The sequence below is a fragment of the Notolepis coatsorum genome (assembly GCF_963971535.1).
Source record: "Notolepis coatsorum genome assembly, chromosome: 2".
In the NCBI taxonomy this organism is placed as follows: domain Eukaryota; kingdom Metazoa; phylum Chordata; class Actinopteri; order Aulopiformes; family Paralepididae; genus Notolepis; species Notolepis coatsorum.
In genome coordinates, this window is record NC_140166.1 from 176,567,697 (window position 1) to 176,593,685 (window position 25,989).

The following is a 25,989-nucleotide window of genomic DNA, read 5'->3' on the forward strand; positions in this document are numbered from 1 at the left end:
TATATATGGTAATCCCACAATAGGGAATCCAGTGCCACACAGTAGTGAAAAAATAGGCACAGAGCCATATATATATATATATATATATATATATATATACACAATATAGCATCCACACCCAGTGGAAACAAAGGCAACCTCCAACGCTCTGGTCACTGGCAACTGACACAGAGAGGCGCCAGAATGTGTGTGTGCTTGTCAGGTTTTATCCACCCGCCCCTCGAGGTGATTGCCGTCAGCTGCCACTCATCAGGCAATCAGCACTCTTCAGTGTAGGTATGGGCGGCACCTGGCAAAGCAAGACATGGACAGGCATTAGTACCATGACACACACACATACCACATACAAATAATAACACATATTACATATACTAACCTGATGTTAGTACTAGGCAAAATCGGCATATGGCTCGCTGATAACAAACTATCATTGCACATGGGCAAATCAGAGTCCATTCTCTTCGGTTCAAATAACAAACTCAGCAAGACCGACGGCTTCTCAGTTACAGTGGGTGACGATATTGTCACAAGGAAAGATGAAATTACCTACCTGGGTTCCATCCTAGAGGCAAATCTTTCCTGTGACAAAATGGCATCCAATGTAATAAAAAAAAGTCAACCAACGAACTAGATTCTTGTACCGGATCTCCTCTCTGGTAAACAAGAATACCCTGAAGACTCTGGCAGGGTACTACGACTATGCTTGCACCTCATGGTACCAAAGCACCTCAAAGGCGCTAAAAACAAGATTACAAACATCACAAAACAAACTAGTCAGACTACTACTTGACCTTACCCCTAGAACCCACCTCACCCCTGCGCACTTTGACAACCTAGGATGGCTTAGAGTAGACGACAAGAGTACAGCAACTTGCAATGGGCCTGGTCTACAAGATACACTATACAACTAAGGTACCCATGTACATGTCATAATACTTCCCAAAGGTCCGTGAATACCACGACCACAACACCAGAGGAAGCTCAACAAATCATGTTAAACCCAGATTCGGCTCAAACAAGGGACTAAACACGCTTTGCAATTATGCCACATCAATGTGGAACGCCCTACCCAAAGCTGTAAAGGAATGTGAATCCCTACCCACATTCAAAACTGCTCTTAAAGAGCACCTACGGGAGGCTGCAATTCGAAACTGGCCACCGTAAATGTCCAAACCCCCCACCCCCTCCTAATAGACAGTCTCCTCCCCACCACATGTATATATTCTCCCCCCGCCGTATATGTATATTTCTCTCCACCCACCCACCCCCTCCTAATGTACAGTCCCCTCCCCATCATATGTATATACTCTCTCAGGATCTATGAGTAACAGTACTGTATATTTGAATACCCTATATGTCACAAATGTATCGGTACTAAATACCTATATGTCCCTATGCCATAAATGTCATGTATGTTGAGTGTAACTGAGGGGTACAATTCCCTGACTGTATTGATAAGTATGGTATCATTAAACCACTACCGCTTTATGTACTTTAATTACTGGCCATACAGTACATGATATATAAATATGATGAACACTTCCCACAATAAATCGGTTCCACACAAAGTTATAATTAAGTATTTATTGCAGCAAAAGGTACATAATATACTTCTCTATTATACTTTGAATGCACTTGTAAGGCAAAGGAATGTGCGTAGGCAAATCAATAATGAATGTCCATTCTCTGGTTACGCAGGAGGTAATTATACGACCTGAATCTTAGGGAATTATATCTATGGTGCACTGGTGATATATAGCGGGAGATACTGAAGGGTCCCCCCGGTTGTAAGCCAGCAGGGGTAGAGGATCTGTCGGTAGTAGAGAGTCTGGTCAACGATGACTAAGGAGACTCCAAGTACAGGAGACGGTGCAATAGTTTCTTGATCCACAGACGAATACAGCTGTTCTCCGTAGACTGTAGCTCCACAGTGAAGAAAGCTAGCCTGCCTCAGGCTCTCTGAGGCGCAGACTCGACGTGGCTCCTCACAGGGTAAATCCCACACACGTGTAGGCGTCGGCGATTCTCCGCTCCATAAATCACAGGACCAAAACAAATATAATCCAGCCGTAAATGGCTATGCAGTCGTCGGGTAGATTAATCCAGTGTACATGTCCACACGGTCCTCGTCTAGGTCTCCTCGGGTGAAAGCGCCATGAAAGCAGCCCAGCCTGGATAAGCACTCTAGCTGGTACGAGGAAGCGTTGGTGATGCTGGTCACTGTAGAACTTTAGCCGCACGATACACTATACACAAATAGACTATTACTGACTTAATAGAAATATGTCGCACTCGACGGTATAGCGCCAAACTCTGACACTTCAGTTATTAATTCGCACGCGGTCTCAATGCTCTCTTTGGGGCCAAACAGGCCATACTTCACCGCACGGAGTATCGTGGGTGAGGCTTCAACTTTAGTTCCTAAGTGCTTCTGTATTCACCTGCGCCATATTTATATGCACGGCGAACAATCTAGTGCCAACCTCATTTCTGTCTCGTATTCTTGGGCAAGGCCGGGCATGTACAGACATGTCTTGACGGTGGCTTTGAACCTGACTCTGGAGGCATGGCCCTGGCGCCTGTGGACCGCTGTCCAATAGGAGAATGAAATATTATGGTCTGTACTAGGCTAAAGGGATATTCCGTGTATATGTACAAGGAATATACAAGGGATATCAAAACGATATACAAATACTATGCAATATATATCAATCAACAAATATATATATTCGGTTTAATCTGATCCTTTGTAACAGCCGCCTCCTAATTAGTCCCACCTAATTAGCTAAGCAGAGACAGATTAACCGCACTGTCCACTACTCAATGTCTGTTGTGAGGGGTCGGGCAGTTCACAAAGTCATGGGGTCATGGTCGTCATCGATAGTATCGGGGAGCCTTGGCAGTTCTATTAGCCTCGCCACGGGTCGGGTGTAGATCCGTCCTTGGACGAGCACTTCGGCTGCTCGGACCTTTCCGTCGGCACCGGTGATCACTTTGCTTACGCGGCCAGCCGGCCACATAGCTCGGGGTAGTGACTGGTCGATAATCATGACGACTGTTCCTTCTGTCAAATTGTCTCTCTCTTTCACCCATTTCTGGCGGGTCTGTAGAGACGGTAGATAGTGGAGTAGGAAGCTGTTCCAAAACTTGTCAGCCAATACTTGACTGTACTTCCACATTCTTCGGCCGTTCGCTTCTTCAGGCCTGTACATTGTCTGTGGTAGCGCGGGGTCCAGCCGCCCCATCAAGAGTGTGTTGGGGGTGACTGGGTCGACATCTGCTACATCACTTGAGACGTAACCGAGGGGCTTTGAGTTCAATACTCCCTCGATCTCCGTGAGGACTGTCATTAAGACTTCTTCCGCCACGGTCTGGGCCCCAAGCACGGCGTACAGGGCTGTCTTTATTGAACGTACTTCTCGTTCCCAAGTTCCACCGAAGTGAGGTGCGTTCGGGGGATTAAACTGGAAGTCAATCTGGGATGGAGCGAGGTGGGTCTTAAGTTCTGGGCCCATAGCTTGGAAGCTCTCTCTCAGCTCTCTTTCTCCGCCTTTGAAGTTTGTCCCGTGATCAGACAACAATATAGACGGTTTGCCTTTCCGCGATGTGAATCTTCGGAAGGCCATAAGGAATGAGTCTGTGCTCATGGTTGGAAGGAGTTCTATATGCATCGCTCGGGTGGTCATGCATTTGAATACAATACCCCACCGCTTCTCGGTTCCTCTTCCTTTCTTTATATACAGCGGGCCGAAACAGTCCATACCGGTGGAGTGAAAAGGCTTGTCGCAGAGTCGGAGGCGACAGGGAGGTAGGTCAGCCATCCGGGGTATACTGGGCTGCGCTCGCCATTTACGACAGTCTAGACAGGTTCGCTGGAAGCGCCGCACTGCTTCTCTCCCTTGCAGTATCCAATAACGACGTCTGATCTCTGCGAAGACTCTCTCTGCCCCGCCGTGATGCACATCCTCGTCGTATTTCTTTATGATCAGCTCTGTGACCTTGTGTCGGCTGTTTAATACTATCGGGTACTTGACGTCATCCGGTAAGTCTGGAGCTCTCCGCAGACGACCACCCACTCTGATGAGACCATGGGCGTCGCTCTCGGGGGCTAGGTGGAGCAATCTGCTGTCTGATGGGACAGGCTTTGCTCCCTGTAGACAGTCTAGCTCATCGGGAAACGAGTCTCTCTGGGCTCGTTGTAGTAGAAGAAGTTCTGCTTCTTCGTAGTCAGCTGCTGTAATGTCAGTAGTGAGCTGAATCTCTGGGTGGTGCCACAGGAATGTCTTTAGCTGCGCACTCTCTAGGGTGAGGCAATCGTCTATGTCGGGGTCTGTGGAGACTAGTGTGTTCAATCCACAGAACATAGATTTCTTGTTTTCGGCCTCCTCTTTACTCTCTTCCCGTGGGGTGGGTGTAGGCCACTCTTCTTCCGGGAGCTTGAGGAACTCTGGCCTGTCACTGTATAGGTTGTGACGGGTGAAGTCATCCAGGGACATTCCCCGGGTGATGACGTCAGCTGGGTTGTGTTTTGTGTCCACATACCTCCAGCTTGCTACTTCTGTTAAATCTTGAATCTCTGTGACTCTGACTCCCACGAAGACCTTGTATCTGCACGAATCAGACCGGATCCATGTGAGTACTGTCGTGGAGTCTGACCACAAGATTGTTCTTTGCACCGGAATGGTGAGTTCACGTTGGATTAACGTGGCGAGTTGCGCTCCTGCTAGGGCTCCGCAGAGCTCTAGACGCAGGATAGATTGTTGCTTTCGTGGGGCTATTCTTGAGCGAGCCAGGATGAAAGCAGTATGTATTTCTCCTCCCTCCTCTCGGGCACGCAAGTAGGCCACCGAACCGTAGGCTACTTCGGAGGCGTCGCTGAAGACGTGCAGGTCCATCTGGCACGTCTCCGGCCTCACTGTGGGTGGGAAGTAGCTGCGGCGTATGTTGACACCTGGGAGTGAGCTGAGTTCCGTCTCCCACTCTCTCCATGTGGATGCAAGGTGTTCGGGTATGGGGTCGTCCCAGCCCTGGTCCTTGTCCCATAACGCTCTTACAATCATCTTTGCCCTGGTGGTGTAAGGTAGAATACATCCCAATGGGTCATATTGTCTGGCGAGTGTTCTGTATACACTCCGTCTGGTGGTCGGTAGTGCAGTCGACCTTCCCTGCTCCTTGGTCAGGGGTGTGTGTTTATAATGGAGCGAGTCTGTTTTGAAGCGCCAGACTAGTCCTAATGTCATTTCTTGGGCTTCTCCTGGGATGGTCGCCATCCAGGTCTCGCTGCTTGCTGCCTTGTCCTCGGGGGAGAGGCTGCGCAATACTTGCGGGTCGCTGCTGGCCCACTGCCTGAGATCAAAGCCGCCTTTGATCAGGGAGGCGCGGAGCTTGAGTAGAAGGGCCTCGGCTTCTTCTGGCGTCGAGACGCTTTGCAGACAGTTGTCCACGTAGAAACTATTTCCTACACTTTGTCGGACCTCTTCATCAGCTGCTGGGTCCTCTGCGACGTGCTTTTGCAGTGCAAACGTAGCACAGCATGGGCTGCATGTGGTTCCGAAAGGGAGGACTTCCCATTGATAGATGGCTGGTTGCTCATCCCCGATCCTCTCTCTCCATAGGAACCGCAGCAGGGGCTTGTCCTCCTCCACTAGTCTCACCTGCAGGAACATCCCTTTGATGTCGCCGCTGATGGCCACCTTGTCTTGGCGGAAACGTAGTAACACGCCTAGTAGAGAGGGGCCGAGTGTTGGGCCGGGCAAGAGCTCTTTATTCAGATTTTGTGATCCGATCTGGTAGCTGCAGTTGAACACAATACGATCCTTGCCGTTGTGGTGGACTTTGTGGTGCGGCACGTACCATGATTCGGTCGTCTGATCGGCCTCTTTAATGTCAATTTTCTTTGTGTCTCGCTGTGATTAGCTTGTTAATCTCAGCGCGGTACACCGTCTCTTGAGCGGGGTCTCTGGCTAGGCGCCGCTCTGTGTTCAATAGATACCGCTCCGTCGCTTCTTTTGGGGCGTGGAAGGTAGGCATACCCTCTCGCCTCAGGAGTGGAGTTGCGTATCTCATCACTCCGTTGACTTTGACTCTCTTTGTCCCCTGCTCGAGGAGGGCTATAGCGTAAATGTCTTCCTTGGAACGAATGTCTTTCTTTTCGTTCTTAAAGGGCATTGTCTCTAGTGTCCATAGCCTCTCGACATGCTGTAGGAGGGTGGTGTCTTCTTCTGTCACTCTGGAGTGGAGGCAGCTAGTGGCTGCTGTTCGGTTAAGAGACTTAGCGAGGGGGCCTTGTAGTGTCCATCCTAGGCGGGTCTCGACTGCTGCAGGACAGCCTCTGGGCCCTGTGTGGACCCGGTCAATCGGGACGATGAGGTCTGCATGGTCGGAGCCTATCAGCAGGGTCGGGGTGGCACCGTCTATGAGCGGTATAGGTAGTTGACGCAGGTGCACATATTTATCCATCAGCTTGGCGATGGGGTAGGTGTACTGCGACAGGCCTATTTCTTGGCTGGTGAAAGCGTTAGTAATCCTATACCGTCTCTCTGGCTGCCCGCTTGCTGCGATAGTGAAGGAGACATTCTCGCCCTTTATCGTCTTTAGATCTCTTCTTATTGTCCGAATCGTCATCTGGTTTTCGCTCCCCCGCAGCCCCAGCTGGGCCGCAGCGGACGCGAGGAGAAGGGTCTTCTCTGACCCGTCATCAAGGACGGCGTAAGTGTCCATGACCTTGTCTTGGTAACTCAGTGTTACGCGGACCACCTTTAAGAGCACCCGGGCGCCCCCGCTGCTGGCGGGGTCAATGTACATAACACTTGCCTTTGTGCTGCTTGAGGGTGCAGGCTTTCTTCTGTTACTGTCGTGTAGGACATCTAGGTGGGCTCCGTCACACCGACTACACCTCTTCTTTAAGCGGCAATCGGCTGCCATGTGACTGCGCGCACATCGGTAACAGCGTCGGTTGGACTTTATCCATTGACTCACCTCGTCGGCGCTCATCTTCTTGAACGTGTCACATTGTGACAACCAGTGTTCCTTTTCGCAGTACGGGCACACCATCTTCCACTTCTCTTTCATCGAGGGGGTACTGTGGTTCTTGCTGCTCGGTACTGATTCTGATTGGTGCATGACGGTCACCAATCTTCGGCCATCGTTTGCTCTCCTAGGTCCCTCTCTGGAGCTTGGGGTGCTCCGCATGAACGTATCCAACCGTAGGCTGTTGACTTCTCTCGCCAGGAAGTCGGCTAGGTCTAGGAGGGATGGCTCGGGACCGTTAGGATCACGGTGGTCTCTTTGCCGCCTGAAGCGCTCTTGTCGGGCGGGCGGAAGCTTCTCTAAAATCCTCTCGACATTAGAGTTCGCGTACAGTTCGTGCATACCCTTTTCTCTTTGCGCCCCCAGCATCCCTACCAGGGATTGTACCTTGATAGACAGGTCATCTAGTGAGCGATTGTCTGTGGCTGGGGGTAGGCGGTCAATATGCCTTATCTCTTGTATTACGTAGTCCCATATGCATCCATATCTTTGGTTGAGTGCTGCTAGAGCCGCGGTGTATGGGGTAGTAGAGGTGGCATAGGCCAGCGCTATATTGTGCGCTCGGGGCACCTTGAGGTGCTTCAATAGGATAGCATATTTGTACGGTTCATCAGCTACATCGGACATCATTGTCTCTAAGCACATTTGTAGCTCCGTGTACTGTGCTCTGTTCTCGTGGGTGAAGTCCGGAAACGTCGGTGTGCCAATGTATGATGCCATGGATGGCTGGCACATCGGTGAGCGTTGGAAGAGAGGCCTCCTAGGCGAGTCTCCTCTTACGCCTCTTGGTGGGCTGGTACCTGCTGGGTACCATGGCCCGCGTATCCAGGTGCTGTTCCTCTGGGCTGGTCGTGCGTCAAGCTCACCCGTGAATTGAGTCGGGGGTCTGTAGCGCAGAGCCGCGGGGGTAGAGCCTGGGCTGTACTGGACCTCCTGGTCCTGTGGAGTACTGTGCTGCTGTCGGGCTTGACTCTCCTCCTCTCCCTCTTCTTCTTCCTCTGGCAGGTCCTCTAGATCCTGTAGTCGTCTATTTAGCCTCTCCGCGGTGTAGACCGTTTCTTCCTTGTAGCTGGGTCTCGCTTGGACCGGTCGGGGAAGGAGTTCGGAGGGGGGTATAGGCTCTCTCTGGTGGTCGGGCTCAGGGTCGCTTGATCGGGTAGGGGAGGGTGCCCTTGACCCCTGTCTTGACGAGGCCCTGGAACCCCGTGCGGAGGGAGGGGGTGTTGCCCTGGTGATCAGCTGCTCCATTATCTGCGCTTGTAATCGGTCGCGCTCGGCTTCGCGCTTGGTGAGAGCGAGGTCGCGCTCTGCTTCTCTTTGGGCACCGGCAGTGGCGCGCTGGGCTTCGGCGGCGGCGCGCTGGGCTTCGGCCCGGTCCCTTACCATATTCTCTTCCGTCTGGAGGCGTCTAATCTCTAGACGTATACGATCTTCGTCGCTCCGTTGCTGCGCTTGAAGGCGTTCTCTTTCCATGGAAGAATGTTCGCGCTCACTAAGCGTCTGTGCTTGGAGTCGATCGCGCTCTGTTGAGGCTGCTAGGCTGGCGAGGAATGCCTGTGCCAGCATCTTGTCCGCCTCGCTGGGGGAAGACGCTGGTTGAGGTGATCCGCTCCTGGCAGTACTCGTTGGAGATCTGTTCTCCTGTGCCGAGTCCTGGAGATCCATCTCCGGGATGCTCTCCTCTTCTTGTAGCGGGTAGAGTTCCATCCCTGGAGGGCTGTCTTTATCCTGGAGCTCTCCGGGGACTACTTCTTCGGTCTTGGCGGGGGGTAAAGTCATGTCAGGTCCCTCCTGGTCTCCACCGTGAGCTTGGTCAGTTACGTTAGAACCCACTAGGGCCTCTATTGGCGGGGTAGCCTGGTTGATAGGGTCGGACATAATTTTACTATCTACTTTTTCCGCGTTTACCGTCTGTAGAAAGCTAGGTAGTATATTGGCAACGTAATCCTCTAAGTACTGAGGTGTCTGCCGTCTACGCTGCGGGCAATCTACTTTAGGAGAACCGTCTTGTGGAGTGTTCATCATAGGCCATGTCAACATTAATACCACTATATTAATATTACACTAGTTACCCTCCGGCTCGAAGGACCAATTGTAACTGAGGGGTACAATTCCCTGACTGTATTGATAAGTATGGTATCATTAAACCACTACCGCTTTATGTACTTTAATTACTGGCCATACAGTACATGATATATAAATATGATGAACACTTCCCACAATAAATCGGTTCCACACAAAGTTATAATTAAGTATTTATTGCAGCAAAAGGTACATAATATACTTCTCTATTATACTTCGAATGCACTTGTAAGGCAAAGGAATGTGCGTAGGCAAATCAATAATGAATGTCCATTCTCTGGTTACGCAGGAGGTAATTATACGACCTGAATCTTAGGGAATTATATCTATGGTGCACTGGTGATATATAGCGGGAGATACTGAAGGGTCCCCCCGGTTGTAAGCCAGCAGGGGTAGAGGATCTGTCGGTAGTAGAGAGTCTGGTCAACGATGACTAAGGAGACTCCAAGTACAGGAGACAGTGCAATAGTCTCTTGATCCACAGACGAATACAGCTGTTCTCCGTAGACTGTAGCTCCACAGTGAAGAAAGCTAGCCTGCCTCAGGCTCTCTGAGGCGCAGACTCGACGTGGCTCCTCACAGGGTAAATCCCACACACGTGTAGGCGTCTGCGATTCTCCGCTCCATAAATCACAGGACCAAAACAAATATAATCCAGCCGTAAATGGCTATGCAGTCGTCGGGTAGATTAATCCAGTGTACATGTCCACACGGTCCTCGTCTAGGTCTCCTCGGGTGAAAGCGCCATGAAAGCAGCCCAGCCTGGATAAGCACTCTAGCTGGTACGAGGAAGCGTTGGTGATGCTGGTCACTGTAGAACTTTAGCCGCACGATACACTATACACAAATAGACTATTACTGACTTAATAGAAATATGTCGCACTCGACGGTATAGCGCCAAACTCTGACACTTCAGTTATTAATTTGCACGCGGTCTCAATGCTCTCTTTGGGGCCAAACAGGCCATACTTCACCGCACGGAGTATCGTGGGTGAGGCTTCAACTTTAGTTCCTAAGTGCTTCTGTATTCACCTGCGCCATATTTATATGCACGGCGAACAATCTAGTGCCAACCTCATTTCTGTCTCGTATTCTTGGGCAAGGCCGGGCATGTACAGACATGTCTTGACGGTGGCTTTGAACCTGACTCTGGAGGCATGGCCCTGGCGCCTGTGGACCGCTGTCCAATAGGAGAATGAAATATTATGGTCTGTACTAGGCTAAAGGGATATTCCGTGTATATGTACAAGGAATATACAAGGGATATCAAAACGATATACAAATACTATGCAATATATATCAATCAACAAATATATATATTCGGTTTAATCTGATCCTTTGTAACATTGAGTATTGTCTTAAATGTCAATATGAAATGAAAATGGGAGACCCTGATGTAAACAAGACAAACGTCTTTCTCTGGTCTGCATCCCCTTAACAATTGTGTGTATTGAGCCGAACTGTATTGTACCCATTCTGCAATCTGTTAAATAAAGTTTTCATTCATTCATTCATTCATGTTCACATGGTGTCACAAATACAGTAATAATGATAATGACCAACCCACGTACCCATGTACGTCACAGTGTGCAATGAGTGTAGATGATGGGTTGTTACATGGAGTCATTGAGCATCCTGTTGGTCAGTTGGCTACTGGCATATGCTAGCTAGAACCACATTCGTTATGCCAACACTGAATAAAGATCTCAACTTACTCGTCCTGTCCTGAATGATTATTTATATCAAACATAAATACGACATACAATTCTTACCTGCAGTGGACGTGGATGGAGATGGAACACTGCGAGTGCAAGCAAATTGACTAAATGTAAATTAATTAGGACGATACAAATAAACCTCACAAGACCGAACCCTGAAAGCTAAATATGCTTATATCTGCTGGGAGATGCATCGGGCCCAAAGAGAATGTCACCAGGAATTAATGATGACATTACACAGTGCATATCATTGCATTAGGGTGGCGATGCATGGGGCAACATAATAGGGCAATGTGCTTGCCAACAGGATGTTTAGTGAGACAGGGGAGAATATATAATGTTATTTGTCTCGGTAACAAGAGGTTACCATGAAATGAGTAGAATGTGTTGAGACACCTGAAAGTGTATCGCCACCTTTAAGGATGCATGGATTTGGAAATGCTATTATGATGCAGTATATATGTTATGTCTTTTTTTTTTTTTTTTTTTTTTTTATAAAAAAAATTATTGATAGTTTGAAACGCAAAACAGCTCAACATGAATGTACAAAACACTAACAAATGGGGGGGGGGGGGTGCAGATCAAACACTTCTACATTCAGTCATATAGTCTATTCTCCAGATATGTCCTTATAAAGATCCAGGGACCATCATCTCCATGGTCATATTCAGCGAGCGTTGAAGCTGCTCGTTCCATTGTCAATAGGTCCATGAAATCTCTCATCCAGGTGTTGTTGCAAAAACGATTTGGTTTTTGTATCTTCCAATTCAACATAATTGTACGCTTAACTGACAAATACGCTAGTACAATGATGCTTTGTGTGAGTGCCGATTGTATACCACCCCTATGCCCAAAAGGCAGACTTTTGGACATAAGGGAATTTTAACATCGAGAATAGAGGATAGTCTTTAAATAACCTTGTGCCAAAAGCACTTCACTGTGGCCTGTGGGGCAATGCCACAACATGTGGATGAACGTTCCTACCTCCCCACATCCATCCCAGCACAAATCTGAAATGGCATGATCCATTTCTTTATTTTACATGGTGTAATATAGGCTTGATGAACTACCTTTAGTTGTATAATTTTGTATCTTACACATTTGGATGAAGTTGTTGTATTTTTTAATACTGTCTCCCATTGTGGTGCAGTTAAGGAAACAGCCAAATCCCTCTCCCACTGCTGTTTAATGCAAGCTAGGTTATCTGATGGGTTAAGTGACAGTAACCTGTCAATCCTGGAAACTGACTTCCTATCTGAAGCGATCCTTCTTTAAAAAAAAAAAAAAATTATTATGTTTTTGGTAGATATTTTATTGTTTTTTTGCTACCGGGCAGTCCGGTAGACAGGGAGAGAGAGGAAGTAAGAAATCACAATTTCTTAAATAATACAAATCTTTTATATGCATTTAACAAGGACACATGGTGTCATAGATGTGAAGCATCGCATGCTTTAAGGGGGAGGTGCTGTGGTGCATGTTGTTTAGCTTTAACCACAGTTTTGAGCAGCACAACACAAACACACATGCATATGCCTCTCTCTGCTCAGTGCCGGCTGTACCGACGGTGTTAGCGGCTGGGGTTCTTCTGGCTGCGCTGGTTCTAGGGTTCAAGGGCAAGGCTCTTGCCTGCTTTATTTTACCTAGGGTGTACGGGAATGAGTGAAACGTAATTGTACCGTAATTGTTGCAATATAGGGGCATTTATCTTTGAGTGGACGGGTATGATTTGAAACGTCCTTTTACCTTAAAGTGTCAATGGCCCCTTGGACACTCCTTACTTCTGGCAACCAAACTACACTGCGAGTGTGTAGATCCAGAAAAGCGATTGAGCACGTCACACCGTTGCCGACCGAGATGAGTTCTGATTCACCACGTCTGTAATCTCTCTACATCTGCAGCGTCGCTCGTAGAACTATAGCTTGAAAGGGACGACCCTGATCACACGGAGATAAGAGCTGTGACAGGATGAGGCCACTTTCACTTTTATACAAAATATGAGAAGTGGGGAGAAGAGAACCAGATTTCCTGTCACACGAACCCACTTTGTGCATATAACTGTGTGTGTGTGTGTGCAAGTTGTATTGAAATGCACCCAATAAAGTATCTCATTATACAGTACAAAAGTAATAAAGGCTTTTACGAGTGAGTAAATAACACAAGGTGACCGCGGTGCCTCCTACTACCAAATGTGTGTGCAGTAATAGCCCCGGGCGGAGAAAGGTTTACTAGCTACTTATCTTTGCAGGAGGAGTTGGGATGAACCTCACCGCTGCTGACACGGTCATTTTCATGGACAGCGACTTCAACCCTCAGAATGACCTGCAGGCCGCAGCTCGCTGCCATCGGATTGGCCAGAACAGGTGATACCTTGGAGAGATCACCCCATGTAGACTCTGTGTTACAGTGTTTTGTTCTACTCGTCTTTTAGAAGCCTGATCCGTGATCCAAAAAACGTAAGTAAATTAGGTTGGGGCTTTCCAGATTGTGGCTTTAAAGAGGCCCTATTGTGAAAAGGGCCTTTTCTTCTTTCTTTATAGACTATGTGCATTTACATTAAGCATTGTTACATGAAAATATGTTTGGACCAGATTTAGCAGAAGCTAATTTCCATCTGTAGTCTATTTCCTGTCTTGCATTGTTCTTACAGAATGAGGGGTTGTCCTCCGGGGTTGTCACCAGCTTGGCTGGCCGTCTGCACTGATACAATTGGCTGTATCAGAGGGTGGGAGAAGCTGGCGGGGTGGGTCCGGGTCGTTGTAAACAGCGACTCCTACAGTTCGGTCGGGGCGCCTGCTAAGCGCGGATTGGACGTGAGGGGGATAGTGTGGTCCTCCCACACGCTACGCCCTCTCAATGAGAATCCGCGCTGCCAGGTGAAAAGAAGCGGTGATTGGCTGGACGTGTGTCGGAGGAAGCACGTGGTAGCCTCCACTCTCCCAAATGATCTGACTGTGGGGGGTAAAAGCGCAGCGACCAGGAAGGGACTGGGAATTGGCATACGACTAACATTGGGATGGGAGAAAATCGGAGGAAAATGGAGGGGGAAAAAGACCAATAAAAAAAAAAAAAAAAAAAGAATGAGGGGTTGTCTCAACACTGTTTTTGCAGTTCAGCTTTGACAAGAACCCTCCCTTTTGAAACGAGCCATTCAGGATTGCAGCTACAATCGGTGTAGTAGTTAATAAGAGGAAAATGTACAAAAATGGGGACTTGCTCGTAAATCTTCTCTTTTCTACCTAAAGTTGAACCTAAAATGTATTTCTGACTATTTTTAACTAAGTTTTGATGTGCAATTTCTGGATCTTGAGTCATATTTCATCTGCAACGTCTAGTTTGACAGTTTGATCTGAATTTCGTTTGATGGTACAGGCTCATGCACCACTGCTAGATGTACGATAATTATCGCATTTGTACAATAAAAGTGGCCCGCTCGTTACAGGCACAGAAACGGCCTGTTGATAACAGGACTGAAACAGAGGGCTATAATCAGCGAAAACTTCAAAGACATGTTTTAGGGGACCTCAAAGACATTAACTTGTTGAAAAGGACAAAAATATGTCCCATCTAAGTGCATTCCTGTGTGTTAGTTGGTTGGATCCACTACACTCCGGTTACTTACTACTGAACGGACGTGTTTTTGCGGACCTCCCAAACTTTCAAACTTTAGACTGTTTTCTTTCTTTTTACCATCTTTTAACCAGTGATCTTAACTGATCACTGTGACTTTTGCTCTTATCGTTTATACTGTTGGATTTATTGGTTTTATGTGACTTCTTACTGGACGTGACCTAAAGCTATCGGCGCTTGTTGTTGCCATAGCTACAGCTACACGCTACAGTACTCACAGTGCTGAGCTCCCCCGAGGAAATGGCTCCAACATCAGATGTCGCAGAGATGCGAACGGAACTGAAGAACATCGAGATACTAGTAGTGGATCTTATCAAGCGTCAAACGGAGCTAATGTCCAAGCTGGCTAGCATGGAACAAGCGGACGCAGGCTGCACCAGCAGTCCCTCCTGGGCGACAGTGGTGAGGGGCCGACGGAAGCTCTCCCTTCCTCTCTATGATCCCGTTGATTCACCTCAACTATCAAACCGATTCAATCCTCTTTGTAGTGATTCCAGCATCCTTGGCTCTCCTTCGTTTCCGTCTCCTGCTGCTAGTAGTTTAGCTTTGCTCAAAGACTATCCGAGGATAGCTACTAGCCTAGCTACTAGCCAGGCTCCAAGCGAAGCTACCAGGACGACGGCCCTCTCCAGCTCACAACTCAACCATGGAAGTATATCTGCGCCCCGGAGCAGAAAGCGCTCTGCCCTGTTTGCTCTCGCATCGCCAAGCTCCCCAGACTCACGCGATGGGTCCGACTCCCCAAAGTTTAAACGCCCTCGTCTGCGGTGCTCTGCAGCACATACCAGGATGATCATTCAAACGGCGAGTGTGATCGATGGAAATGCCGCTGTGAATGAGCCCCTCCTCACGGCGCTGCTGCCCGACCAATCGTCTAACTCCGCCAGCAATGCAGACGCTACTCCTGCGGCTTTTCACCATAGAAACCTGGCCATCTACGACGGGGAATGCATCCAGGAACAGCCAGAGATCCTACTCATCGGAGATTCCATCACCAGGTTTTTGCAAATACCACACGGCATTACGTATTGTTTTTCCGGTTTAAAAGTTACTGACTTACTGGAGTGTACTCCCGAAATCATCGAGAGATATCCGTCCGCCCACACCGTTATTATTCATATCGGAGCAAATGACGTAATGGCTAGACAATCCGTTAAACTCCAATCTGACTTTGAATCACTAATACTCACTATTGAAAGCCTGGGTAAAATATGCATTGTGTCTGGCCCCATTCCATCCATGGGTCGTGGATCTGAGCGATTTAGCCGTCTGTTCTGGTTGCACAAATGGCTACAGACCCACTGTACTACTATAGGACTTTGCTATATAAATAACTTTGATCTGCTCTGGTCCAGGAAAGACCATTACAGACCCGATGGCATCCATCCAAACATATCAGGGGTAAATGTGCTAATACATAACGTCATACAAAGTATAGCATCACTGGCCTGACAACCAACCATATCTAGCTCTGTAGACTATATACAGAAGCAGCCTAAACTACAAAAAAACACGTTGAGTGTCATCCCGATTCTGATCACCAAAAGACTAATCAATTACTCATTATCACGTCCCATATGTAAATCTAACCTTATCAATATCAGTGTTCAACCACAGACTATCTCACACCCCACTACAGAACCCGTACAGCTAAAACTAGCACTGTTCAACGTTAGAGCGCTGAAACAAAAATCATTTCTGATAAATGAACTCATAGTAAAACATGGTGTACATTGTATGTTTTTAGTAGAGACATGGTTAGACAATATCACTGGTGTAGCAACACTGATTGAGACCTGCCCTTCCAATTTTAAATTCTATCAATCAAACAGACAGAGTGGGAGGGGAGGAGGAATAGCAGCAATCATCTCCACTCAATTTGTGTGCAATGATATTGACCTGGGAACATTTTTATCATTTGAATACCTTGCTATTATATTGAAAACAGAAATGCCAGTAATATGTGTGACATTGTATCGACCACCAAGGTACTCGCCACTCTTCATACAGGAATTTTCAGAACTCATATCGATCTGCATTACCAGGTATGATAGAATCATTCTTAATGGAGATCTAAATATTCATATCAACAAAAAGGATGACCCCAGGGGTTGTGAGTTTCTGAACCTACTGGACAGTTTTGGACTGATGCAACATGTTCACGAGGCCACCCACCAACATGGCAACACTCTGGACCTACTAATAACAACAGGGCTAAACATTGAGAATATATCAGTAAAACAAATTCCAATTTCTGACCATTATTGTGTGTTCTATGGTACAAGCCTAATATTACATAAGACCAGAAGCGAATTCCTAGTTCACAGAAGGCTTCTGGACGCTAGAGCTGAAGCAAAATTCTCTAGTATGATGAAATCATACGACCAATGCAGTAAATCCTCCTTAAATCAGCAAGTGCAAAACTTCCACAACACCTTGTCAACCGTGTTAGATACTGTTGCCCCTCTAAAGGTTAAAAAGGTAAAAACTGATAGAATCTCTCCATGGCTAAATAAAACCAATGTTAAAGATAACAAGAGAAAATGTAGGATAGCCGAGCGAAAATGGAGGAAACTCAAACTCACAGCTCACTTTAATTTATACAAAGACGCCATGGGCGCATACAATAAGGCAATACAACTTGCGAGAAAGGAATATTTTTCCAAAATGATCTCAGAAAATATGGGTAACTCGAGGGTACTTTTTTCCACCATTGACCGGCTGATTAACATACCACCCCCCCATATACCGCAGCAATCAGCCACAAAATGTGAAGAGTTCGCAGTTTTCTTTAATGAAAAAATATCATTGATTAGAGCAAGCATTACCGCTGATATGGATCTGGCTATGAGTGAAACCCCACCTGAGATAACTATGGGGGAATTCACATGTATTACATTACCTGACCTCTGTAAGATTGTCTCTGAGTGTAATTCCGCCACCTCCTGCCTCGATCCTATACCAACAGCATTTCTCAAGCGGGTGTTTGATAGTGTCTCAAATCATGTCCTTGAAATCATAAATATGTCTCTTCAAACAGGCACTTTTCCAGATGCATTTAAAACAGCTGTAGTAAAACCACTACTAAAGAAAACAAACTTAGATGTAAACGAACTAAAAAGCTATAGGCCAATATCGAACCTTCCATTTATCAGCAAGATATTAGAAAAGATAGTCTCAGTACAAATAAACTCCTTTCTCAAAGATAATAACATCATGGATGAACTACAATCAGGTTTCAGAACAAATCACAGCACTGAAACTGCCCTTACCAAAATAGTTAGCGACCTCAGGCTAAACTCCGATGCTGGCAAAGTCTCAATTCTTGTCCTATTGGACCTTAGTGCAGCGTTCGATACGATTGACCATAATATCTTGATCAGTCGTCTAGAAAGACTGGTTGGCTTTTCCGATCATGTACTAAATTGGCTCATAACATACATTAAGGGAAGAAGGTTCTATGTTAAGCTTGGAGACAATGTATCCGAGGAACATAACAGCAATTTTGGAGTCGCACAAGGAAGCTGCCTTGGTCCATTACTCTTCTCACTATATATGCTGCCCCTCGGGGACATCATTCGAGACCACAATGTATGCTTCCATAGTTATGCTGATGATACACAACTATATATCTCCGCAGAACCAAATAACACTACAGCCATACAGTCCATTACAAATTGTCTGTTAGCAATAAACAAGTGGATGAACAATAACTTCCTAAAATTAAACGAAAGCAAGACCGAAATCCTATTGATCGGCCCAAAAGCGAAAAGGGAAGTGCTTTGTAAAAACCTGGGGAGTCTGTCATCCTATGTAAAGACTGAGGTTACAAGCCTAGGTGTCATCTTGGACTCAGACCTGACCTTTAAGTCTCATATAAATAAGGCCATGAAAACGTCATTCTTCCACCTAAGAAACATAGCGAAAGTAAGACCTTTCGTAAATAAAAAGGATGCAGAGAAACTTATTCATGCTTTTGTATCAAGTCGGCTTGACTATTGTAATGCACTGTTCACTGGTCTTCCCAAAGCAACCATTGGGAAGCTTCAGCTTATCCAAAACTCTGCAGCTCGATTACTAACTCATACAAGGAGAAGAGAACATATCACTCCAGTCCTGGCCACTCTGCACTGGCTTCCAATAACTCATAGAATTGATTTTAAGGTCCTTTTCCTAACATATAAAGCTCTTAATGAGCAAGGCCCAAAATACATAGCAAATTCCCTAGTTAGTTATCTGCCCTCAAGAACGCTACGGTCATCCACTACAGGTTTACTAGACACGCCCAGAAACCAAAAAAGGATAGGAAGTATGGCATTTGCCAACTATGCCCCAAAACTATGGAACACACTACCAACACACATCAGAAACGCCAGCTCTATACACATTTTTAAAGGAAAATTAAAAACGTACCTATACAGTATAGCTTACAAATAGTTATGGCTTGGAAAAACCTGATGGATCCATGAGGCTAGGATAAGCCTTGTGGACCCAACTTTTTAGATGAAGGAACGGGTACATAGGAGACACGCCTCCAGTTTTTCAAAAGTTTTTGACACGCCTCAGCTTCTGAGCTGAAGGAGTGTTTTTGCGGACCTCCCAAACTTTCAAACTTTTTAGATGAAGGAATGGGTACAATAGGAGACACGCCTCCAGTTTTTCAAACGTTTTTGACACACCTCAGCTTCTGAGCTGAAGGCGTGTTTTTGCGGACCTCCCAAACTTTCAAACTTTTTAGATGAAGGAATGGGTACAATAGGAGACACGCCTCCAGTTTTTCAAAAGTTTTTGACACGCCTCAGCTTCTGAGCTGAAGGCGTGTTTCTGCGGACCTCCCAAACTTTCAAACTTCTTAGATGAAGGATGGGTACAATAGGAGACACGCCTCCAGTTTTTCAAAAGTTTTTGACACACCTCAGCTTCTGAGCTGAAGGCGTGTTTTTGCGGACCTCCCAAACTTTCAAACTTTAGACTGTTTTCCTTATGCGTTTTTCTTTTTCTTTCTTTCTACCACAAGACGCGGCCACTGATGGGTCCATGGGACTTGGATAAGTCCTGTGGACCCAACTCTGGCCACTGACCACATGAGCGAACGGGTACATACGCACACAATACACGGCCACTGATGGATCCGTGGGACTTGGTAAAGCACTATGGACCCAACTATGACCACTGATAAAAACGTAACTACACTAGCATTATAAGACCTAAACATTGCTACCTACCATACAAGTGCATTGGTTTAGTGCATTTCCGGTTGCCACTGAGCGGAAATGTTTGTGCGGACCTGTTCTCCCAAACTGGTAAGCAAATTACTGTTTTTACGTTATTTTCATTTTTACGTTACTATTATTATTATTATTATTATTATTTTTTTAACATTGATCTTAACTGATCACTATGACTTTATTGCTTTTATCGTTATATATGCCTATAATTGTGTACAGCACTTTGAGCTACATGACATGTATGAAAGGTGCTTTATAAATACTTACTTACTTACTTACTTACTTACAACGGTATTTCATGTTCTTTTTTTGACCCCTGGTAGGGCTGTGAAAGTAATCCGCCTGCTAGGCAGAGACACCGTGGAGGAGATAGTGTACTCTCGCGCCGTGTCCAAGCTGCACCTCACCAACACTGTCATCGAGGAGGGACGCTTCTCCTCGCTGGGCCAGGCTGCAGGACTCCAGGTTGGTAACCATGGCGACCGCAGCTGTCTCGCACTAAGCCACAGTATAGTAATCGGTATTCTTCAGACTCTGCCGTCCTCGTTTCTATCTCATTTCCTGTGTCTGTGTCCTCATCCTCTTATGCAACTGTATCTTCATGGATGACATGACCACCTTGACCTCAACCATAGCATGCACCAAACGTCTGCTGGGAAAGCTTCATGCCAACATTACATGGGCACGGATGAAGTTCAAACCCAGCAAATCCAGGAGCATATCCATCGTCAAAGGAAAACTCGTGGACCAGAGGTTCCACATTAAGGATACACCCATTCCTTTGGTGTCGGAACTGCCAGTCAAGAGCCTAGGGCGATGGTACAATGCGAGCCTCAAAGACTCAGACCAGAGTGATCAGCTGAGGGAAGAAACCATCAAAGGCCTTGTCAGCATAGACAAGACCTTGCTCCCTGGAAAGCTGAAACTCTGGTGCCTGCAGTTTGGATTGCTCCCCCGCCTGATGTGGCCTCTAACGGTCTACGAGATCCCCATGACCAAAGTCGAGAAGCTGGAGAGGACAGTCAGTTCATACATCAAGAAGTGGCTTGGCCTCCCGCGTTGCCTCAGCAACATCGGCTTGTATGGACACGGGGCCCTGGAATTGCCTGTCTCTAGCCTCATAGAGGAGTTTAAATGCACCAAAGTGAGGCTGAACATGACCCTGACCGAGTCTCAAGATGAAGTGATCCGAGCGGCTGCTCCCAGACTGGCAACTGGGAGGAAATGGATCCCATCTGAGGCCGTACAGCAAGCAAAATCTGCTCTCAGGCATGGAGACATTGTAGGACAGGTGCAGCATGGAAAAGGTGGGTTTGGACTTGGGACAAGTCGACCCACATGGCACAAGGCAACATCAACCCAGAGGAGAAAGCTGGTGGTGGCTCAGGTTCGGCAACAAGAGGAGGCAGACAGATGCGCAAAGGCAGTCTCACAGTCCAAACAGGGCCAATGGACTAGCTGGGAAAACCTGGAGCATCGTAAGCTCACATGGAAGGATCTTTGGGAGATGGAAGGAAGCCAAATCAGCTTCATCATCAGAGCCACCTATGATGTTCTCCCCACGCCCAAGAACCTAAACCAGTGGTTTGGAGAAGATCCTTCTTGTGCGCTTTGCCAAACCCCCGCAACACTGAGGCACATCCTCACCGGCTGCAAAACCAGTTTGTCCCAAGGGCGCTACACCTGGAGACACAACCAGGTCCTAAGACAACTGGCAATCACCCTGGAAGGAAGGAGAACTACCAACAATGCCCTCCCTCCCCCAATGCCTAGACACTCAAACACCACTTCTTTTGTAAGAGCAGGACAGCTCCCAGCAAAGCCATCTGCAAGAGTGGAGGCAACCCTCCTGGACACTGCCCGGGACTGGAGAATGCAGGTGGACTTGGACCAGAAACTAATCTTTCCGCCTGAGATAATTACAACTAACCTCAGGCCGGACCTGGTCTTGTGGTCAACCTCCCAGAAGTCTGTATTCATTGTGGAACTAACTGTACCATGGGAGGCTGCAGTTGGTGAAGCATATGAACGTAAACGACTGAAGTACTCCGACATAGCAGCCGAGGCAGAACAACGCGGCTGGCGTGCCCAGGTGCTTCCGGTGGAGGTTGGTTCTAGAGGATTTGTTGCCATGTCCACAACCAAGCTTCTTAAGGGGATGGGAGTGCGAGGACAGGCATTCCGACAAGCTGTCAAAACACTGTCAGAGGCTGCCGAACGAAGCAGCAGATGGCTATGGATTAAGAGAAAGGACCCCAACTGGGCTGCAAAATGATCATCGAGGGGTAAAAGCAGAGGGGGGCACACCTGGGACGCCAGGTGTTGCCGTTGAGCCCTTCGGAGGTGTCGTGGGCCTGTCAACGAAACACCAATGAAGGAGGGTGCCCACCTGAAGACCCCAGTGAAGCTTTTACCACTACCCCCATTCAAAAAAAAAGTGCTGATTATCTAAGGGATTGTAATATCTAGTCCTATAAGCTCAACCAACTTCTGTGCTTTATTTCTTTTAATATTATGTCTTAACTTAACTTTTATGTATTTTTTTTTGTTGTTGCCACAGTTAAGTGAGATCCTGAAGTTTGGGGTAGATAAACTTTTGTCGTCGGAGGACAGCTCTGTACAGGACGTGGACCTGCAGAACATTCTCGGCCAGTCACGTGAAGGCCAGTGGGTGGGCAATGAAGACTGTGCCATGCCCAGTGCGGAGGAAGATGAAGATGAAGAGGAGGATTCTGAAGCTGTTGGGCAGAGTACGTTTTAGGATCAAGAGACTAAAATGGGGCCATAAGCCAGTTTGTGGTTTAGTCTGCACCAGTCTAGACTAAACACAAGTCTGGCTCCCAGGGGTCCATGGGTCAGAAGGGTGCCGTATCAAAGCACGACCCCGGGGGTCAAAAACAACTACATCATCTTGTTCTTGTTTATGATATTTGTTAGAGGATTTTTCCTTGTGAAATATTAGACTATTCGAAGTCTACAGACCTCCTTCAATCATGAATCAAGTTAAATAGCCATGTCTTCCAACACAAATGCAGCGAATTCAATGCAAAGTACTACTACAAGGTACTAATACATGGTACTAATACACGGTACTAATAATAATAATAGATTCAATTTGTACCGCACTTTATATTCGCGAGAATCTCAGAGTGCTACAGGAGATATAGACAAAAAGTTAAATGAATAAAACAATTAAAATTAATAAAAACAATTAAAATGAATAAAACAACCAGTGAAATGGAAGAACATAAAAATAAAATAAAAATAATAATAAAATGAATAGAAGTAAAAAAAAAAATAAAAATAAAAATCCAGGCAAAAGCCTTGTTAAAAAGAAATGTTTTGAGGCCCCTTTTAAAAGCCTCGACGGATTGTGGTGCTCTCAGGTGGATGGGGAGAGCATTCCATAGTCTGGGTGCGGCAGAGCAGAAGGCGCGATCGCCCATGGTGTGCAGCTTAGTCCTGGGGGCGTTGAGGAGGTAGGCTGTGCCGGAGTGGAGGGAGCGTGAGGAGGACTGGGGGGTGAGGAGTTCCTTGAGATAGGCAGGGGCACCACAGTGTACGCACTGGTGAGTGAGGAGGGATACCTTGTACTCAATCCTGTGTTCCACGGGGAGCCAGTGAAGGGATCTGAGGGTGGGGGTGATGTGATCATATTTGCGCACCCTCATCAGGATCCTAGCAGCGACATTCTGGATGGTTTGCAGTTTTTTAATGCTTTTACTAGGGATCCCGATGAGTGCATTGCAATAGTCCAGCCTGGAGGAAACAAAAGCGTGGACGAGTTTCTCGGAATCTGCCAGGTGAGTGAGGAACGGAGTTTAGTGATGTTTCGGAGGTGAAAGAAAGAGGTCTTGCAGAGGTGTTTGATGTGTGTTTCATATGTGAGGTGGGGGTCCATTTTCACGCCCAAGTTGGTGACAAGGGTGGAGAGGGGAATGTCCTGACCGGAGAAGGAGATGGTGGTGATGGTGGTTGACCGGACCTGGTGTGGGGTACCGATCAGCATGGCTTGTGTTTTGGAACTGTTGACCTGGAGAAACCTGTGGTTCATCAACGCCTTAGTCTCCTCCAGGCAAGCGGTCAGTGTGGGGGGTGATGAAGGTGATGATGGTGTGATCCGGATATATAGCTGGGTGTCGTCAGCGTAGCAGTGGAACGACACACCGTGCCGGCCGATGATGCGGCCGAGGGGGAGCATGTACAGGGTGAACAGCAGGGGGCCGAGGACGGATCCCTGGGGGACACCGCAGGTGACGGGGTGGTTGGAGGATGTTGCACCTCCAAGGGAGACACACTCAGTCCGACCGGTGGATGGGGTTCTACACGGTACTACACACAACATGCATCACTACCCACAAAATGCATCTCATGGGCTTTACACACAACAACACCTGCACAACACAAGATATTCTTTTATTGATCCCCTGGGGGGGGGGTACAGGTATGGACAGGGTAAAGGAAATTAGATCTGAATATAAAAATATGAGCTAGAAAGGTGGCTGAGTGGCGCAGTGGGCAAGGCGCTCGCCACTAACACAGGATATGCTGGTATCTCTCGGCGTTGCTACCGGCTTGGCCGGCCGTCATACTAACACAATTGGCAGTGTTAGAGGGTGGGAAAGCCGGTGGGTGGGGATTGGACGTTGTGGACAGCGACTCCTACAGGTCGGTTGGGTGACGCCGTTGCGGCGGAAACAGGAAGTATCGGGGGCAGTGTGAGCCTCCCACGCGTTACTCCTCGCCACAGAGTTTGAGCTGCTGCTGTGAAAAGATGCGACAGGCTGCCTCCTCGTGTACCGGAGGGGACACGTGATGCAAGGCTTCTATCCTCACTACAGCCGACCAGTGGGAGGCATAGTCTAGCAACGTTCAAGACAGGGGAGGGAAGAATTGGAAATACAAAATTGGGATGGGAGAAAAATAGAAAAAATGCAGAGAAAAAGTGGATAAAAAAAATAAAAATTAGCTAGAGGTGCCCTCCTCCCCTTCACTTGCACTTCCTCCTGCGTGTCTCCCCCAATGCAGCCTCTCCTCCTTCTCCCCGGTGGATGGTCCTCAAGTTGCCAAGCTTATAGCTTTAGCCAAAGCCTCCACCTGTTCACTCAACCCCATGCCTACTACCCTGGTCAATATTTGTCTTCCTGCTCTCTGCCCCACCATGGTCAACATTATCAACTCCTCACTTAAATATCGTCTCATCCCCTCCTGCTTCAAAACAGCCTCCGTCACTCCCATCCTCAAGAAGCCCGGCCTCGACCCAGACGAGCTCAACAACTACCGCCCCATCTCCAACCTTCCTTTCCTTAGTAAAATCTTGGAAAAGAGCAGTGGCCGCCCAACTCCATCAATATATGTCCAACCATGAGCTCTATGAGCCTTTTCAATCCGGCTTCAGAACTCACCACAGCCGCCCTCATCAAAATGACCAACAACCTCCTCCTTGCAGCTGACTCTGGCCACATCAGCATCCTCATCCTCCTGGACCTTTCTGCAGCCTTCGATACAGTTTCCCATTCCATCCTCCTCAACCGCCTATCCGACCACCTTGGCATCACTGGCTCAGCACTCTCCTGGTTTCAATCCTACCTCACCACCCGGACACAGATCATCACCATCTGTGATTCCAGTTCCACCCCGGACACAGTTCATCACCATCGGTGATTCCAGTTCCACCCCGGACATAGTCAACCAAGGCGTCCCCCAAGGTTCTGTTCACCATCTACATGCTCCCCCTCGGTCAGGTCATCCGCCACCATGGCCTCAGTTTCCACTCCTACACCGACGACACACAACTATACCTCTCCACCAAACCATCCACCCAGCTCCCCCCACAATCCCTTGTCAACTGCCTCTACAAAATAAAAACCTGGATGTCATCTAACCTCCTCAAACTGAACAACAATAAAACTGAGCTCATGGTTGTGGCACCCAAGGCCCTGCTCCGGAAGGTTGGAGATCTCACCCTGGACATAGACATCTGCTCCATCTGCCCTTCCCCAAAGGTCTGCAACCTGGGCGTCATCCTGGACTTCACCTTTTCCTATCAAGCCCATGTCAGTTCTGTCACCAAATCCGCCTTCTATCACCTCAGAAACATCTCCAGACTCCGACCATCACTTACCGACTCCACAGCTGAGACCCTCATCCATGCCTTCGTCACCTCCCGCCTGGACTACTGCAATGGGGTCCTGTCCGGGGTTCCAGGTTCCAAGCAAAACCCTGGAAGGCTCCAGTATGTTCAAAACTCAGCTGCCATGGTTCTCACCCGCACCAAACTCTGGCAGCACATCACCCTCATCCAC

At 47.5% G+C, this 25,989-nt stretch overlaps 1 protein-coding gene across 1 annotated transcript in view; it reads left to right on the forward strand.

The window, feature by feature from the left end:
- The window catches only part of chd1l (chromodomain helicase DNA binding protein 1-like), a 65,322-nt gene that overhangs the window by 14,596 nt on the left and 24,737 nt on the right, over positions 1-25,989 (forward strand). Inside the window, exons 13-15 of the mRNA XM_084308399.1 lie at positions 13,075-13,189; positions 20,008-20,149; positions 22,245-22,434. Coding sequence (XP_084164525.1) covers positions 13,075-13,189; positions 20,008-20,149; positions 22,245-22,434 — 447 coding nt within the window. The remainder of the gene's footprint in view (positions 1-13,074; positions 13,190-20,007; positions 20,150-22,244; positions 22,435-25,989) is intronic.